The 19,247-nt window shown below is 38.8% G+C and overlaps 1 protein-coding gene across 1 annotated transcript in view; it reads left to right on the top strand.

Moving 5' to 3' along the window:
* Nucleotides 1–18,303, top strand: part of WDR48 (WD repeat domain 48) — a 33,774-nt gene extending 15,471 nt beyond the window's left edge. The window contains exons 6-19 of the mRNA XM_065050376.1: nucleotides 1,557–1,645; nucleotides 3,183–3,284; nucleotides 3,643–3,867; nucleotides 5,193–5,267; nucleotides 5,609–5,711; nucleotides 6,011–6,108; nucleotides 7,985–8,092; nucleotides 8,486–8,582; nucleotides 9,104–9,199; nucleotides 12,569–12,674; nucleotides 14,074–14,161; nucleotides 14,692–14,768; nucleotides 15,524–15,716; nucleotides 16,312–18,303. Of these exons, the coding sequence (XP_064906448.1) occupies nucleotides 1,557–1,645; nucleotides 3,183–3,284; nucleotides 3,643–3,867; nucleotides 5,193–5,267; nucleotides 5,609–5,711; nucleotides 6,011–6,108; nucleotides 7,985–8,092; nucleotides 8,486–8,582; nucleotides 9,104–9,199; nucleotides 12,569–12,674; nucleotides 14,074–14,161; nucleotides 14,692–14,768; nucleotides 15,524–15,716; nucleotides 16,312–16,407 (1,553 nt within the window). The 3' untranslated portion in view covers nucleotides 16,408–18,303. The remainder of the gene's footprint in view (nucleotides 1–1,556; nucleotides 1,646–3,182; nucleotides 3,285–3,642; nucleotides 3,868–5,192; nucleotides 5,268–5,608; nucleotides 5,712–6,010; nucleotides 6,109–7,984; nucleotides 8,093–8,485; nucleotides 8,583–9,103; nucleotides 9,200–12,568; nucleotides 12,675–14,073; nucleotides 14,162–14,691; nucleotides 14,769–15,523; nucleotides 15,717–16,311) is intronic.
* Nucleotides 18,304–19,247: the final 944 nt, after the last annotated feature.

The following is a 19,247-nucleotide window of genomic DNA, read 5'->3' as shown; positions in this document are numbered from 1 at the left end:
GCTCCATCCTCCTGACACTCACCCTTTATATATTTATAACCATTAATGACATCACCCCTCAGTCTCCTCTTGTCCAGCTCCAGAGCCCCAGCTCCCTCAGCCTTTCCTCACACGGGAGATGCTCCACTCCCTTCAGCATCTTTGTTGCCCTGCGCTGGACTCTCTCCAGCAGTTCCCTGTCCTGCTGGAACTGAGGGGCCACAACTGGACACAATATTCCAGGTGTGGTCTGAACAGTGAAGATGGTTCTTATGCATTAATTTCCTATCTGATTACAGGGAAGCAATGTACACAAGCCAGCATTAAATAGAAGCCTGTTTTTAAAGCGTCTCTCAGTTAGCATAGTCATAATTTACATTAAGTGGAGAGATTTTGCTTTTGAGAGGTAGTCTCTTTCAGAAGAGGGTGGAATTGAGCTTTGCTTTTGTTCTGGCATAAATTTTCCTTCTGTGCACTTAAGATTCTCTCTTCCGTTCCTGATGTCCAGCTTGTGATAACACTGTACATTATCCTTTCACACATTATTATGGTTATTGAACAGTGCTAACCTTCAAGAGCTTTCAGTTCTGCTTTTTGCCTTCAACTATTCTCTGGTTACAGTGGAAGTGTATGATTTTATTTTGGCTACAAATAACAGATTTCATTTGAAAGTTTGGATTTGGTCAGCCATAGCGAATGGTTAAGAGGACCCTGAAGGTAAAGCTGCATAATTCTTCCACTGTGACAAAATGTTTGTGATATTGGGTCACAAAGAGCGTGTTAGAAACTTTATTTCCATAATATACATAAATTATTATATAAAGTTTCACATTTTTTCTGGCAAGTCAGTTTGTTGCTATTATCAGTGCTTTTGCCATACTGACCGTATGGTTTTGAGGCTTGATGAAATACTCATGGTGCTGTCTGGATAGATGATTTTTGTTTGCTGTGTCTGTGCTTTCCCGACTTGAAGGATTGGTCCTTTAATCTCCTCAAAAGTAGGTTGGGCTCAAAGGTACAGAATTCCTCCACTCTTGACAGTTGTGATGCAAAGGAGTTGCCATATGGTTTTCCCAAATGCAAAGGCAGCGTGTGTGCTCGAGAAACACATTTCAACACTGCAGTGTAACTTCAGTAATGCATTTCTGTTGAACTAAGACAACAACCTTTCCTATATAATATAGAATTTTACTGCTACTGGACTTAGAAAAAAAATCTCTGCACTTAAATCCAAATGCTCTGTACTATAAGATCACATAAGCATCACTTTCTAGTAATGGAGTAGAGAAGAATAAGTACCTTGATGGTCCTGGCATTGAATTGTGGTGCCAAAAGGGCACCAGGGTTGTAATGACCATAAGGCTGAGTGGTTACTTTGTCTTTATGCAGCAGTAGATTAAGATTGGGAGGGGGTTTTCCTAGCAGCATGTTGTCTATATAGTCTTGTTTTTAAAACTGGCACTGTTTTCATGAATCAAAGGGTATTAAAATACCCTACAATACTATTTTTGAGTGAATAAGTTTGTCTTTCAAATGACAGCATTAACATAGGAAATGTAAATTTTATTTTGAAATAGCTTCTTCCCTGAGTGGGAACAAAGACTCCATCTACAGCCTGGCGATGAATCAAATGGGAACAGTTATTGTATCAGGGTCCACTGAAAAGGTAAGCAAAGATCTGGTAAGGCTCTTTCCACTTTGGTTCAGAGTTTAGTATTGTCGAGGGTTAAGATTGCGGGGTGACAATAAAACCCTGGCAGATGTATTGTTAACCCCTCTCCCCCCCCACTTCCCCCTCCTTCTCCCCCCTTTCCACTAAGGAAAGGCGATCGGGAGGAAAAGAAGGACAGAGTGAAGAGAGTTGGAAAAAATTAAAGATGTTTTACTAATGCTACTAATAAGAATAGAGAAAATAATACAAAATATACAAAACCAATCTTGAAAGTCTCAGCAACTGCAGAGCTGGCACCCAAAATCCTGGACTGGACTCTGCAGCCAACCGGAGCTGGATTCAGTCTCTCACTAGGCCTCAGTTCACAGGGATGACTAGCAAGGTCCTCTCCTAATGTCGCCATAAGCAGAAGGGAAAAAGGGCAAAAGGAAAAAGGGACGAGATCCTCGTGATCTCCCACTTTATATGAAGTATTCACGTGAATGGAATGTTATACACAGTTGGTCAGTTTCTTGCTCACTTGCTTCTCGTCGCCCCTCTCGCGAGATGTCCATCCATGCTTATCAATAAGTTTGCATTCCATTGCTAGGTTTACTAAAACATGTATCTGGTTCTCCAGGAAAATGCAGTTAATATGAAGCTTTAGCTGACAGGCAAATTCACTAAAAGAGAAACTTGTTTTTAGCAAAACCAGGACAAGTATAAAGAGACAATTCTGGTCATTTTCAGTGTCATGTCTGTAGCAGCTTTTGTTGTTCTAATAGTGAGAGTAGACACTTTTTTTTAAATGGGAGTCCAAGTGTAGGATACAAATACCTGCCTCCGTATATATCCATATAGCTTTAATACACAGGAGAGACTGTCAGATCATCTTGTGTAACCCTCCTTCTATCAGAGATCATTAAATTTCACCACAAATCTCTGATTTTGGGGGGCACGTTGCTGAGATGATTATAAAAACTGAAGCAGTTTCCACAGGTAAGTAAAAAGAGGTGCCAGCAATTTGCAAGACCCCTGCAGGAGGTGGGAAATGAAGTGAACTAATGAATTCAAATGTTCCCAAGAGACAGCCCATGCTTTGTTATAAAAGAGGGTGAAACACCCTGGAAGGTCCCCTGTGAGTTGTTTTTTTACCTATTCTAACCTTGAGAGAATTTTATTTCCAAGTCAATATAAAAATGATGATAGGATTCACCAGCGAAGCATCTGAGAGGATTCTCAGTATCTTTTCTTTTTACCCACATCACACTCTTCTGTTTCCAGTCGCTTCCATTCTTTAACTTCTTAAGAAGACAGCAAAAGCCGGAACACATTAAATTAAAATGAAGTGAAGAAAATCACATATGGTTATTAGAGGTGCATAACATCTAGTTATGTCTATCTTGTTTTAATGAAGTATGTTTCTGGTAATGGATGTCTGTGTGTTTGGAACAAGGGTCAGCTTATTCAGAAAAGCTTAATTTTCTGTAGAGAAAACGCTTTGGTGGGAAGAACGATGTTAATGTGACTTATCCAATGTCTGTTTACGTAGGTTCTAAGGGTGTGGGATCCAAGAACTTGTGCAAAACTAATGAAACTCAAAGGGCACACGGACAACGTAAAAGCTTTGCTGTTGAACAGAGATGGCACCCAGGTATGGGCTTTAACTTGAGACAAAGGCGTTTGGCAGCAGAAGTGTCATTAGTCTTTTGCAATATAATTTTGTGTCATAGATTACAGAGGGTAGCTTAAGTATTTTACAGATATTTAGTGATGAAGGAAGGGATGCTGGTGGGTGAAAGCTGTTTTATTACATGTGCGTTGATGTACGGAGGGGGTGGTTTAGGTAAAATAGTTAAAAATTGTGACTGTAGTTCTTAACCTGCCAGTCTTCATTTGGCACCATCTTAATGGAAAAATAGAGCCATAAGAATGAAAGCTCTTTATGAAAGAAATGATTGTAAAAAACTTAAATACCTGCTTGATTAAATATGATGGTTGTTGCTGCTCAGTGTCTTTCAGGCAGCTCTGATGGGACCATCCGCCTGTGGTCCCTTGGGCAGCAGAGATGCATAGCCACGTATCGAGTCCACGACGAAGGCGTTTGGGCTCTGCAGGTCAATGAGGCCTTCACTCACGTTTATTCGGGAGGAAGAGACAGGAAGATTTATTGTACAGATTTACGAAACCCTGATATCCGTGTGCTTATCTGTGAAGAAAAAGCACCAGTTCTTAAGGTAATTCTTCCAATCAGAGGATCACAGGATAGTTGAGGTTGGAAGGGACCTCTGGAGGTCATCTGGTCAAACCACCTGCTCAGCAGGGTCACCTAGAGCCGGTTGCTCAGGACCATTTCCAGATGACTTTTGAATATCTCCAAAGATGGAGACTCCACAACCTCCTTGGACAACTGTTTCCAGTGCTCAGTCACCATCACAGTATAAAAGTGTAATTATATTGAGTGTTGTTGAGAAATAAGTTGATAAAAAAGCATATTGGGTAAGAACTATTTGCTACACCACACCTTCAGTATATTGGCTTTGTCTCTTAAATTGCATCTGAAATTTAATTGTCTGAAGAAGGTAAGTGCCTGACAGCTACCTAAAATCTACAATTTCAGGTATTAATGAAATTAATAATATAAAAAGTTGTTTTTGCCAGACTCTAGAATGGTTTTAAGAAACTAAACTGGCATTAGCAAGGCTTTACACAAAAATAATGTTTCTTAGCAGCAATATGTATGCACAGGACTGCGTTGGAGTATGTTGCATACTCATGGGAACTAGGAGTACAATTTATTGTGGGGTTTTTTGACGTGTAAGCATGATGTTTTCTCAGCTGCATGCACACACAAGTTTTGAGTCTTTTGAAAAGACTGTTTTTTGGATTTATTTTGCCATCTGTAACTCTGGATGACATGACCTTGGGACATACAGATGTATAAGGAGTGTGCAATTGAAACAGATACCAGTATATGAGCAATCTCGCTTTCCTTATGAGTGAACTCTGGCTCAGTATATTCAGATAAAATCCTGGATGTGTTAATGTAGAAGTCAGAAATTGAGAAGTTCAAGTTAGAAGACTTCTAAGTTAGCTACCGTGGTTCATTCTTGTCCAAGAAATAGGACTTTATAGTTATATAAAGTTATATTATTATATATGTAGTTATATAATGTTCTGCTTTTTAATTAGCACAAAACTTCTTACACTTTCTTCTTAACCATGTGAATTATTTGAATGCAGAGTAATTCAGGGAATATTGTACGTATCAAACTGTCTGTTAAACAAGAAGCAACTTTAAATACCGAGTGTTTAGACATATTGCATCTACTTTTGTCCATGTCCAGAATTTATTTGTTGAATATTTGAAACAATTTATCTGAAGTTTCAAAAATGGCAGCTTAGTTATTTTTCACTTAAACTCTGCGTTTCTTTAGTAAACTGTAAGTAGTGGTATTTCTGAGATACATCCAAGTATGGGAGCAGGTCTGCACAGAGCAAATATTAATTGAACAAAGGGAAATTAAGTGTGCCTGAAAGTATTTGTGCTTTCATTATTTAGATGGAACTTGATAGATCAGCTGATCCTCCTCCAGCACTTTGGGTTGCAACAACTAAATCCTCTGTGAATAAATGGGTAAGTGATACGTTTTAGACGCTGTGAATTCAAGTAAGTAGTCATGGGCTTTGCAGTCTTGGTTTGGGAACTGTTGGACTGTTTGCAATTTGAGTGTGACTTGCTGTGATCTGTAAGCTTTCTTTAAAACGAATCATAGAATACTAATATTGAAATTGATGGAAAGGCATTTGAGCTATGACTTACTTTGCTACCTATTTATGCTGCTTTTAGAAATAAATGATGTTACTTGGCACCGGACAGTTAGCATAAAAATAGCAGCACGAACCAGCAGTCGTTACAGATAAAAGCAAAGTTCATAGATTATTATGAATGTGTCATTATTTTGTTTCTTTCTTTAGACTTTGAAGGGAATTCATAATTTTAGAGCGTCTGGAGATTACGATAATGATTGTACCAATCCCATACCACCCCTGTGTACACAGCCTGACCAAGTTATAAAAGGTAAACAACTGTCTTCTAAGTACATTGTAAAATCTGTTGTCATGAACAGAAATGGTAGATTTTTAAGACTGGCTTAAGTTTTCAGGTACTTGATACTATGATTTCAACTGAAACAATGTGTTTATCGTCTATCTAGTGTTAGTTACAGTTAAAATAGTGTTTAAACCTTGGAGATATCCAAGTCTTACATAAAATAGCAAAACCAAAGAACGATCCTGCATGTCATGTTATACAGTTAAATATAATGTAATATTAGAAAAAAATCACTATATTGACCTCAATTCTTGTTTATTTGCTAGGGGGTGCTAGTATTATTCAGTGCCACATTCTTAACGACAAGAGACACATATTAACCAAAGACACAAATAATAATGTGGCATACTGGGATGTCTTGAAGGTAAGTATGTAATTTCAGATTAAATATCTACTGTTGCGTGATTAATTATTTTGTACCTTTTTTAATATATTATTTGTAGTGTGTGAGATTCCTGTGGTAGAAAGTCATCTTTCTGTCCCAAGACATAACGCAGAGTTTGCTTTTTGAAAGGGGAGCGTGCATTTCTGAGCTTTTCTGCATCTTTATCCAACGTGACGCTGCCATCTTCATTCACCTGAATTTGGTGAAGTATTGACATCTCCATTCACCTCAAGTTCAGACTCTTGAATTCTATCCTGAAAATAGTGTTTGTTTTGGTTGGGTTTTGTTTCAAAGAGGGCTCGTAGAGGCGTGTGGGCATGTCTGCCCCACACAGTATGGAACAACGTAAGAAAACTTACCCTGCAAAAGGGAAAATGGGCTTCAGGTCCTGCTACAAACCCACAAGTGTGCTCGCTAGTGTAGTATGGGAGCATAAACTCACCACTTCCCTTGTAGTTAGGGCATAGATGAGGTTCTTAGAAACATAGTTTAGAGGTGAACTTGACAGTGTTGGGTTAACAGTTGGACTCGATCTTAAAGGTATTTTCCAACCAAAATCATACAATGACTGGAAGGAAAGGCAGCAGAAGGGGCCATAGCTCCTCTCACTTGAGAGGCTTGGCATGGCATTTCCGTATCTTGCTTTACCCGATGATTCATCAGAGGAGAGGGGGAAGAAATGCAGAGAGAAAGGACTGGAATCCCAGCTCAGTGAGACAGTCAGCAATTTTGTCTCTTGTAAAATTCTGTTTGAAATTTTAAATGTTTTTCATCTTGATCTATGTAGTATTCCGGCCAAGATTCAGTAATGAAGCGCACTCACCTAACTTACTGAGTTGCTGACTGAAGTGAGATAGAAGGGGATTTAGTTGGAGAATGTAGATTTGTACTAAAAATTATCCAGATGAGTTTTGTGGACAAGTTTTTCTTTCTATTGGTTTGCAGTTGGTGTATATTTAAGTACAGCATTAGAGCTCAGGACCAAAGCCAAATGCTAATGTTAATTTGTACTTTCATTCAGTTCTCTCTCTTTTGTTAGGAAGGGTTTCAGAAGCATCTCTTAGATATGTTTAAATAAATATTCACTTTAGAGATGGGGCTACTCGCCAGATCAGCATCATCTTACATGTAGGATCACTGCACTCTAAAGCAGACACTTTTTATTGAGGAAGCCAAAGAAAAGAGGGAACTTTTGTTACCTGTAGCTGCACCCTTCAATCTTTCCTTCCTGTAATTTTTCCTGCATTTTGAGGCAATAAGTCGTGCAAGGTTACAGTCCTTTGAGTTTGCTTAAATCACGTTTCAGGGTTCAGGATGTCACTGCAAGTGAATTATAAAAATTTAGATGTTAGAAGACTTAAGGAACCTTAAAAGAATAAAGTAAACCGAACTGAAACAGGAAAAAAGGTTCAGCACACAAATTCACTCTCTGCTGTTCGCATTGCAGTAGTTGAGCTGAATTTGTTGCTAGATTTGCAACAAATATTGCTGTTTGATGGCGAATTGTACTGAAGTATTGATACTGGTGGGGAGAGGAGTGGCAGAAGCTGCTAGAAGACTCAGTGATAGGGCAAATGGTTTTTATTAATGTGAAGCAATACTTCCCTATCTTTCCACTGTCATGATGCCACTACCTCAGAAATAAATAAGAATTACTTACCACATCAACTATTGTTTAATTCTTTTTGAAAAATTTGAACCTTGAACTTGAGTGTTTCTGGACTCCAGTGCTCACGGTGGAGTCAGAAGTCGTAATCATTCCAAGTGTATATGAAAGATCAAGTAAAAGATCCAAAGTGTTGATCTGACTCGATACTCAGAATTTTAAAACTTGTGTATTTCTTTTGGTCTACAGGCATGTAAAGTTGAAGACCTGGGGAAAGTCGATTTTGAAGAAGAAATTAAGAAGAGATTTAAAATGGTGTATGTGCCAAACTGGTTCTCAGTAGACTTGAAAACTGGGGTGAGATACAACTCCTAAATACGTTGTTTTAATGTCATATTTCATATGTTTTCATACACTGCTTTTTCACAAAGGTTTTAGTGTGTCATAGGTTTTGAAGAACGATCATCTTTTATTTGATGGATTGGATGTAATTTGAAGCAAACCAGCAAATTTTACCTCACTTCTTAATAATCTGAGTAACAGATTTTATAACTTTTTTTCCTCATAGAATGATCAGTTTAAATCCACCAGTACCAATTATCAATTAATACAGTTTGGTAAACAAAGTGTGCTGTGCTGCATTTAGAAATTCTTTATATTCCCAGCTAATTAGGAGCAAAATAAATGTATAGACTTTTAAAATACAAAACAACGATTGCATTTCTCTTTCTGGTGGCCTTTTTCCAACAGATGTTGACAATTACTTTGGATGAAAGCGACTGCTTTGCAGCCTGGGTTTCAGCAAAGGATGCTGGATTTAGCAGTCCAGATGGTTCTGATCCAAAATGTAAGTTTTAACTAATATTACTGTTTTATTGAGACCAAAACAAAGTAGGATTTGTGTTGCAGAGTATTCCAGTGCCACAAATCTCAGCAGCCGGTTGGATTTTAGGGCTTATTTTGAGACTGAATTCCACAGAGAATTCTCCAGTGAGAATGTTTGCTTTTTGTTCTGAAACGTTTCAGTCACATTTAGGTTTTCTATTTAACTTGGTGTTAAACCTTCAAGAAGCAAAAGGGGAAAAGTAATATTCCTGAACTTGGACTTATTACCGAATCTAGAGGATGTTATAGCACGCGAGTTATTACACAGTAGTGATTCTATACTCAGCTTTTTCAATGAAGAGCATTGTCATGTATCATTCTGAGATTGCGATAGGCAGATTTCTGTGCCCATAAATAGTTTTGTTTTGGGAACAGAACTACTCCAACTTTTGGGAAGGTTTTCAGCCGTAAGTCAAATGTCAGAATATTATGATGCCAACGGTATTTGCGTAACTGAAGTTCTACCTCGTGATGTCTTGCCAGTAAACCTTGGAGGGCTTCTCCTGCAAGCACTTCTGGAGTATTGGCCTAGAACACATATCAATCCAATGGATGAAGAAGAAAATGAAATAAATCATGGTTAGTGTTTTAATATTTTCCTTTTTCTAGGATTTATTTATACATTCTCTTTATACTTCTGCTTCTTTCACAGATACAACTTGACTTGCTGTCTTAAAACTCTCTCTGTATGCATTACAAATGGTTTTTAATGCTTTTAAATTTGCTTTTCACCAAAATTTGCTGAGGAGCTTCTTCTGCAAGTGTCAGTGAAAATCCTAAGAGCTCTAAGTCTGTGAAAAAAGCAGGTGAACAGATGATGCTGAAGTCAGAGAAACATGATGCTGTGGTGAAAACCAGTTACTGGCAAAACTAAGGTTTGCCTTGGAAAAGAAACAACCTCGATAATGAGAGCAAAGAGCGATCGTTCAGTTACTCAACATTAGCCAGTATTCTCTTGACATAATTCCAGTTTTCTTCTAGGTATTATGAACAATATAAGATAAAGATTTATTGGAAAAAAATATATTCAGTAGATATTAGAGTAATACGTAGGGTAGGTCTATACAAAGCCACCTAAAAGAGTGCTGTTTGAAGGTAATAAGGCTAAGTCTAATCAGACATGAGATAAAAAGCACAGCTATTTAAAATGTAAGATAGTGGCCGCATTTGCAGAATAAAAGACACTGTGTAAATCCCAGGTTTGTGGATGATTCTGAAATGAATTCAGCCCAGGTCAGGTTTGACTGAAAAGTCTTATCTTTGGCGATTAAGAAATTAGGCTCTATAGATAATACAGTTAAGAAAACTGTAAGTTCAGCAATATCTTGCTATTTTATGACAAAGATTGTGCCAAGAGTTAGCTACGTCCTTGTTTCAAAAAAGGTCTCCATGGAGTGTTAAAGCACTTGGCCGGCTTTTCTGGGGAAATGTGCTGATTTTTGTACTTTTGTGTATTGGCAATTAAGAGCCAGACAATATACGGGAAGTATAAGTCAGGCTTTTGTATTGTTGGAACACTGATGCTGCGCCACTTATTTCTGTGAGTGGTTGTGGATCAGTGGAATCTTTAGAACAGAATCAGTCCTCATTTTCCCTTTCAAATGTCACAAACTGATACTGAACGGTGACTTAAGAAGATAAAGTGTACCTGCTGGACACTGAAATTAGTGTAAAGAGAGAAGAACTTAAATATACAGGGATGTTTCTTTCAATTATTAACAGAAATTAGAAAGAAATCTTTCAAACTGAAGGATTTTTCACTCGCTCTAACTTCAGTATTGTATTAATCCCTTCTGTTAGACAACAGGTTTTCTTTTTTGGTTTCTTTACTTGGTACAATATTGATGTTTCTTTTACTGCATGTGCGGCTGGTCAGAAAGCTGAGAAAGTATTCATCTCATGACACTCATATTTCCTCTTGAGAATGCCTTTTCTCTGGTACGCTTAGCGCAGTCTTCTTGCACAAAGTCTCTTTCACGTGCACTTACACTAAGGGCTTCAAGTGATTGATGTAATGTGTAAATTATTTAGTGATTGTCCATTGTTTAGACAATTTGATAATTTAAAAAAAGAATTTAACAGACTTAAAATAATAGGAAGATGTTAATTAACCTTAGATCAAATTGGGCAAACAAGTCTTGATATAAATGGATAAATATCTTTGTGTTATTTGAAAGATTAAATCAGTTTCTAATTTTATTCTTTTTATTTGAGACAATGAGACAAGAGTGGAAGGGCAGAAGACAGGGACAATGCCTGATATATTATCCTTTTTCCCCTCCTTCATGAGGATTTATGTTGAAACCCCACATACACAGGATTCTGGAAGGGTCTTTTCGCTTGCAGTGTAAATCCCTTGGCCCTAATTTGTTTTTCTGACGTATACCAGGATAAATAGTATTCAACTTCATTGATGCCAATGGAAATTCAGTATATTCATCAATGATTTGGATAAGGGAATAGATTGCACTATCAGCAAGTTTGCTGATGACACCAAGCTGGAAGGAGTGGCTGACACTGGAAGCTGTGCTGCCATCAGAGACCTGGACAGGGTGAGAGTTGGGCGGGGAAAAATTTAATAAAATATAACAAGGGCAAGTGTAGAGTCTTGAATCTGGGCAGAACAACCCCAGGTTCCAGTATAAGTTGGGGAATGACCTGTTGGAGAGCAGTGTAGGGGAAAGGGACCTGGGGGTCCTGGGGACAGCAGGATGACCATGAGCCAGCACTGGGCCCTTGTGGCCAGGAAGGCCAATGGTACCTGGGGTGTATTAGAAGGAGGATGGTCAGTAGGTCAGAGAGGTTCTCCTGCCCCTCTACTCTGCCCTGGGGAGACCACACGTGGAATATTGTGTCCAGTTGTGGCCCCTCAGTTCCAGAAGGACAGGGAACTGCTGGAGAGAGTCCAGCGCAGGGCAACAAAGATGATGAAGGGAGTGGAGCATCTCCCGTGTGAGGAAAGGCTGAGGGAGCTGGGGCTCTGGAGCTTGGAGAAGAGGAGACTGAGGGGCGACCTCATTAATGTTCATAAATATGTAAAGGGTGAGTGTCAGGAGGATGGAGCCAGGCTCTTCTCAGTGACAACCAATGATAGGACAAGGGGCAATGGGTTCAAACTGGAACACAAGAGGTTCCACTTAAATTTGAGAAGAAACTTCCCAGTGAGGGTGGCAGAGCCTGGCCCAGGCTGCCCAGGGGGTTGTGGAGTCTCCTTCTCTGCAGACATTCCAACCCGCCTGGACACCTTCCTGTGTAACCTCATCTGGGTGTTCCTGCTCCATGGGGGGATTGCACTGGATGATCTTTCGAGGTCCCTTCCAACCCCTGACATTCTGTGATTCTGTGAAATAGTGTTGATTTTTTAATCTTATCCTAAGTATCTAATGTGGAATCAGGTTCTTCAGTGTTTGAAGACCATACTGCTATAACTAGCTAAAAATAAATTGTATTTAGAATGCAGTAACTTCAAGAAAATACGAGTCTGAGCTTTGCTAGTCAACTATTCTGACATATGACAAATCCAGGTAGAAGAGCAAAGCAAACATCGTGCAGTGTGTGTGGGGGGGAAAACGGTTTCATCTCAGTGGAATCTCTTTAGTTGGTTTCTAATATTAGTATCGTGCAGTTTGACAAATCCTCAGAATTCTGCTCAGGAACTAGAGAAAAACAGTCATCAGGTTTTGGCTCATGAGCTCTATTGCCCCTTTCTTCAAGATTTTTGAAACAGACCTTCCAGAAACCTGTATCCATCTCATTACCCTCTGGTGTTCCTTTTAATATACTTGTTATGTGCTGGAAATTGGGATTTTTTACTTTTTATGAAGCTTATGAATTTGTTAATTTATGAAATGCATCAGCTGTAGGTGGAAAAGACACTTTTTGGTCTATGTATACCCAGTTTTAAGGCCTAGTGCATTCTTACTGTTGTATATATTTTTTTCCCAACAGTGAATGGTGAGCAGGAGAACAGAGTCCAGAAAGGAAATGGATACTTCCAAGTGCCACCACATACACCGGTTATTTTTGGTGAGGCTGGAGGACGCACTTTGTTCAGGTATAAAAACTCATGAGTGTAAATTCAGTGGCTAAACAATCACTTCCTTTGTGCAAGAACAAGTGTTATCAAAATGTAATACTTGCGTCTAATTTGTACCGTGTATCTAAGACACACCCTTGACAGGCAAAATAAGCAGCAATTAATTACAATTTTGCATTGTCCACCTGAGTTTAAACATCAACAAGATGTGGGGTTTCACAATGGTAAGTTGTATTTGTTCTTAATTGCGTGTCATTTTTTTTAGATCTTTTTGGGTCCCCTCTTCCTGCAAGCCAATTGACTAAACTTAGTTTTAGAATTAAATTGTGCTGCTTCAGACTCTTGTAAAACTTCTGTTACGGGTTTGATGTGCTGGTCTTTGAGCATTAATGACTTAGACAGGAGATCCTGCTCACTAGAGAGTTGGTTTATGCTCCCAAAATTAGAATTGGTGACCCATTAGAAGGTGCTCAGCTCTGGCAGGTGGGAGCACAGGTTCTATGTTATAATCTGTATATGCTGATTTCTATTTCTTTTCATTCTGTGTTGAAAAGTCTGTGATACATGGTACATCAGAGACAGTTTAATAGTGCTGCAAAACAAATTCCAAGCTTTCAAATACCGTAAAGCATTTTAACGTTTACTGACCTAGTGGATTTTAAATTTGAGGTGTGGGACATATTTGACTTGTTATTTTTGTTTCCCAGGCCCAAAAGTAGGTACCTTTCACTCCATGGATTGGTCAGTAAAGCAGAGTAACCTTTTTCAGCTTTGAAAACTGATGTCAATGTATTTACACTGTAGCTGTGGCTTAATATTTGCATCCATACTGTACTGGTGGATGTTATACAGGTTGTTCTCAAACAACACTTGACAGACACTGTTGGAGAGAACAAGCCATGCTTATTGGACCTCAAGAGTGTGTTGCAGGAATCTCTGACAAAATACTTGATTGGAATGTATAAATTACATATGGCTTTGTTTCACCGTTGCATGTAAATTGGTTTTGTTCTTTCCATTTGGTGAGAGCTTAGCAAATGCTTTACATGCAAAGCTCATTTTTTCTAAGCAGAAAATGATTACTTTATACCAGGTGCTCTTCCCTTTCTCCTGACAGTTTTTTGCTTCAATATTCACAATCCATGAGCAAATGATGTTTTTAAATGTCTCTGTACTAGAGGCTGTGGTCTCCTGAAACACCTCCCTGTTTGTGCTTTGGGGATCTGTCTTCCTTTTTCTGGTCTTTATAGAAAATACATCATCACTTCCCCAATAAGTTTGGTGTTGATAAGTATAAGGGCAGCTAACCAAGTTCAAGCTCTTTGTCCATTAAAAGGGCAGATCGTCGCTTGAAAGCTTTTTAATGCACATTACGGTAATTGCTTCCATTCACAAAGGTTATTTCTGCGTGTCTTAGGTTATTATGTCGGGATTCAGGTGGTGAAACGGAATCTATGCTTCTGAATGAAACTGTGCCACAATGGGTGATCGACATCACTGTGGATGTAAGTGTCACCTATATCGATTTTGCCTATTTTTTAAGGTGAACTGCAGGTTTTTTACCTGTATGGAATCTGAAATGACATTTTGAATGTGTACTCTGTATTAAAACAAGTGATCTCAAGGTCTGTATTTGGGATTCATGATCTTTTGATGTGTCCAGTTATTTTTACTCACTTTCTTTTGACAGAAAGTCTTAGAAAAAGAATTGAAAGCACTGTGCATAACTGGTATCCTTTTAAAGTGCAGAGCTCAGGAACAGAAGATACTCTCCGTATTGCTTTGATACTACCCAATTTCCTTTGAAATAAATGATAATTTATATTTAAAAGCTAAATCTAATGTGCATCATCTAAAGTGAAGCATCTTAGGAGTGTGAGTAAATTGGAGGTTGGCTGTGCTGGTTATATTGGTTAAGAATCTCTCTTGGGTTTTGATAATTAGGAGCTGAATATACTTCACATACCAGCTGGTGGAAATAGGAGCTGATCACAATCCATCCTAAATTAAAACTTCTCAATTTGTTTCCTTCTAGAAAAATATGCCCAAATTCAATAAGATTCCCTTCTACCTCCAACCTCATTCATCATCCGGGGCAAAAACTCTGAAGAAGTAAGTAATGCATGTTTGCATTAAATTGTTGCTGTCAACTAATGATATTTATATTATGTTTCCTATTTCTAACTGTGATGAATAATAGCATTTTAAAAGGAAAAGGTACAAAACCTGCCAGTAAGGAATGCAACGTAGTCTGCACGTCACATTAGCTGTAACTGGGAGCTGTATAGGTTAGAAATCAGTGCAAGTCCTCAGATACAAAGTCAGTGTCATAGAGAAAACACCCCAAATTGTTACATATAAATGGTATTTTCCACAAATGTCTAATGCCTCTTTAAGTCTTGTTGAATTCTTTACACCAGAGACAATTTGTGAAGGAGCAACTTCATAGACTTTTTCTGTACTTTATGGAGAAACTGCTGCTGTTTATTACTTTAGAATGTCCTTCTATTAGTGGGATGAACACCATATTCTGGTTTACCTCTTATTATTCCATATATCTCTGTCCTACTCCTACTGATCCCTTTTCTATTGAAAAAATAAGAGTTGTGTACAATACTCATCTAAGATTGAATTTTAATTTGGTCTTTTGCATATCTTAGAGCTTTTTTTGTGTCACTTCAGCTCTGTGGATCTTTGGAGAAATAGCTGTTATGATCATGATATTCTGGATGGTTCTGATAATTTGCTGTTGAATTTATTATAGGAAGGTCTTATCTGTGTGCTTGCATAATTTGCTACAGATTCAGGTATTTGGAAAATAAGAAATACAGTTGTTTTTCCTTCTAAACTTCACTTAAATTATCTAGAGACCGACTATCAGCAAGTGATATGCTGCAGGTGAGAAAGGTGATGGAACACGTGTATGAGAAAATCATCAACTTGGATAACGAGTCCCAGACAACCAGCTCTTCCAATAATGAAAAAGCAGGAGAACAAGAAAAAGAGGAGGACATCGCTGTGCTAGCGGAGGAGAAGATTGAACTGCTGTGCCAGGACCAGGTGAGTTACTCAAGTGTGTTGGCCTGTGAACAAAGGCAATGTCCAGCAATGAAGCAGCTGTGAATTTCTGAATACTGAGCTTGAAACGCTCTATGTTACCTTTAAAACTAAGGAGATGTTTTGACGTCTTGTTAACCGGTTGCTGACGAAAGTTCAGACAGTCGCAAACAGCTGGATCAAAGAATTTATGTAGCATGTCTGTTTAATTTGGTTCTAACTGGTGGCCTCGATAGGATTGGTCACTCCTACTCAACTAATGGACTTAAGAGTCCCACAGAGTTCCATTTCTAGCGTTTTTGGGATGTTTTTAGTTCTACTTTTCTAACAGAGTTTAAAATTTGTCCAAAATCATGAATTGTCTAGGAAGTGTAATAAGCGCATGAAGATTGAGGAGGTGGTTGCAATGTGAAATTAAATGTTACATTGGTAAAACCTTCCCGCAACGCAACAGATTTACTTGCTGCTTGAAAAATCTGAGCCTTTGCATGGTCCATCTTTGACGCCAATTCGCCCATGGGATTGTTTTGCCCAACCAGAGAGTTTTAGCTTTGAATTTCTGACTTGTGGAATAAAAGGTGAACTTCTTACCATTTAGGTTTTGGATCCGAATATGGACCTTCGAACCGTAAAGCACTTCATTTGGAAGAGCGGGGGTGACCTGACGCTTCATTATCGCCAGAAATCGACGTGAAGGGAGTGGTGGACCCGAGTGGTTACTCATTTACTTGACCGTACTGTACTGGTTCCAAGAGTTAGTACTATAGAAGCCCACTGAACCCCTAAGGTAGATGAGACTTCTAATGACTCAGTATGGACGGAAAGTATACATTTAATTGAAGCGACTAATAGATCTGTAATATAGAGGAAAAAATAATCTATATGACTTAAACTAAAGTCTGTCCTTGTCTCAGCCAATGAGATGGGAAGTCCCTGAGTGGTTGGTGTTGTGTGAGGTGTACAGAGAACGGGTGATAACCCAGTGCAGACTTTTGCTTCCTCCTTTTGGCTTTCTTGTTTTTCCAGAACATAATATCTTCATCTGCTCATGCTCGATACTAAACCATTTTGACCACATTAGTCGCTGCGTTCACAGAATAATCCTGAACCACACACGAGGTATTTTTAGTACATTCCATTCATAAAGTTCCAACAGTGCTACTCAAACATTTCTACCACTTAAAGAAATTGGGAAAACAGCAGAAAATAGGTATTGCCTACTTGAAAGAATCGGCCTGTTTAATTGCAAACGAAGGGTTAACGTCAGATTTGTTTTAATATTGCAACTCAGTTGCTATTGGCACAAAGAGTAAGAACACTAGATAAATATTGCAGCAGGGTCGGTCCAATGGTGCTGTGCATCATAACAGAGCGAACATGCTTTGCAGCAACTTAACGAGATTGGGTTTTTAATATATATATAGATATATATATATAACTACTTCCTGCACTGTAACCGGGGTGTTCTAAAGACACACTAGTCTAATTTTTGGTGACTGTGCTCCAAAACTACGTGACATTCTGTTAAAACTTCAGACCATTCTGAAAATATATTTAATGTTAAACCTTAGAGACTTCTGAGCAGATTTCATATTCATGATATAAAAATACTTACTCTTCTTTTCTGAGGTTTTATATGCATTTGTTCTTTTGTTATAGGTTTTTGCGGATCTTCTTTTCACTGTTCTTTCTAAAAACCTGTGACTGTCGTAGCCTCATAGTCTTTTATAGAGTTTAACTTATTGGGGGGAGGGACTAAAGGCATTTCAGCTTTCTGTTAGAAAATGTGGGGCTGTCCCAGAAAACTATTTGTAGCCAGAGCAAATTATAAATCCTCATAAAGAAATTGTGTCCGAATGATTCTTGTCTGAAGCAGAAGCACAAGTGCCTTCAAAGGGCAGTGTATTATTCGAGTTTCTTCAGGAGACAGACGCTCTTGCCCTTCCTGTGTCTTGCAATCAAGATTTAGGTTGAGGCCTAAAGAAAGTCCCAATATATTCTATTACTGGGATTGTATTGGTCAAAGAAAGCGTAAAAATATTTTTCATTGTATTTTATTTGGAAAAAATAGTCGACTCGTTCCCTTCTGCACTCTTGGCCGCGCTAAACAAACTCATTGCTTAAACAAAAGATACGGTTCAGAACTCAACTAGCGTGTCTTCTTCCCTGTCTTTTGAGAGTCGGTTTCAGTTTTTAATCCCAGTTTGTGTGTTTGATGCAATTGTGCCGTACCTGCACATTTTTAGTGATATTTGTGAATTAAATGCTTAAACAGAACTGTAACTTTTATTCATAATTTGCCCTTTGTATTTATTAATAGCAAGGGTTTGCGCTTGTTCCAATAGGCACTGTTTGGTTGGTTGGTTTTTCTCCGGTTGTTTTGCTGTCCTGTTGTGTACATTGGAACCGCTCCAGGAATTTCGTTTGAAATCAGCCAAGGTTGTAATTTTTCTTCTTTTATTTCTATTTTTTGCCCCCCTAACCATCCCAAAACACAGTTTCAGGAAAGACTGACAGAAGAGTCTGCAATGCCAGAAGGGTAAATGACGTTTCACAGTTGTATAGAATAAAAGGCTTTAGTTAAAATATTTTCAAGTTGTTCTGTGTATTGGATCAATTACACAGTTGTAAGCTTGAGCCATTACCATTTCATGGTTGAATTACAAAGGTCTTCAGAACCCTTTGAAGCCTCAAGAAATGGCATCCCTGAAAGATGATTTTGTGATGTGGTTGGATGTAAGAATTGAGCAGGCATGCAAACCTTCAAACGCAAGCTCTGAGGTCCTGTTGAGGTGGAGGATGCGTTCCAGTGATACTGTTTGCGTGAGCAGCACGTGCTTTGGTGCTATGAAAATGATTTCGTGTAGTCCCTAAGAAAAGATAGATGATAGCCTTGCTACAAGTGACTTACGCCTGTTGTCACACAGTTTCCTGGATGTGTATGAGTTACAGCCCTGTAAGAGACACATGGGTGGTTTTCCTGATGCTGAAGGTGTCAGTATAGAATACTCAAAGCCTTTGCTGTGCAAACTGGCAACAGCGGGGCTGCTCTCAGAGAGGACGCAGTAATTCAGTGCCTAAGGATGCCAACAGTACCTGGGGTGCATTAGGAAAAGTGTGACCAGCAGGTTGAGGGAGGTTGTTCCTCCCCATCTACTCTGCCCTGGTGAGGCGGCATCTGGAGTTCTGTGTCCAGTTCTGGGCTCCCCAGCTTAAGAAGGACAAGGAATTACTGGAGGGAGTCCAGCCAAGGGCTGTGAAGATGATGAAGGGGCTGGAGCATCTTTCTTATGAGGAGAGACTGAGAGCTGGGGCTGTTCAGCCTGCAGAAGAGAAGCTGAGAAGGGATCTGTACAGTTAAACTCATTGTCACTTAGTACTTAACTGTTCAGAAAACCAAACAGAGCCTTAAACCTCTAACCAATAACTTTATGATTTACGTTAGGCCATTGTTCACTTGTTATGACAAAAGATTCAAATCTTCATAATCATAAACAAACTCCGCCCCCTCCCCTTCCAAGAGCCATTAACACG

This window comes from Columba livia, chromosome 2 (assembly GCF_036013475.1).
Source record: "Columba livia isolate bColLiv1 breed racing homer chromosome 2, bColLiv1.pat.W.v2, whole genome shotgun sequence".
NCBI classification, from domain to species: domain Eukaryota; kingdom Metazoa; phylum Chordata; class Aves; order Columbiformes; family Columbidae; genus Columba; species Columba livia.
The sequence above is the reverse complement of the archived record's forward strand: the minus strand, read 5'-3'. Positions and strand labels throughout refer to the sequence as shown.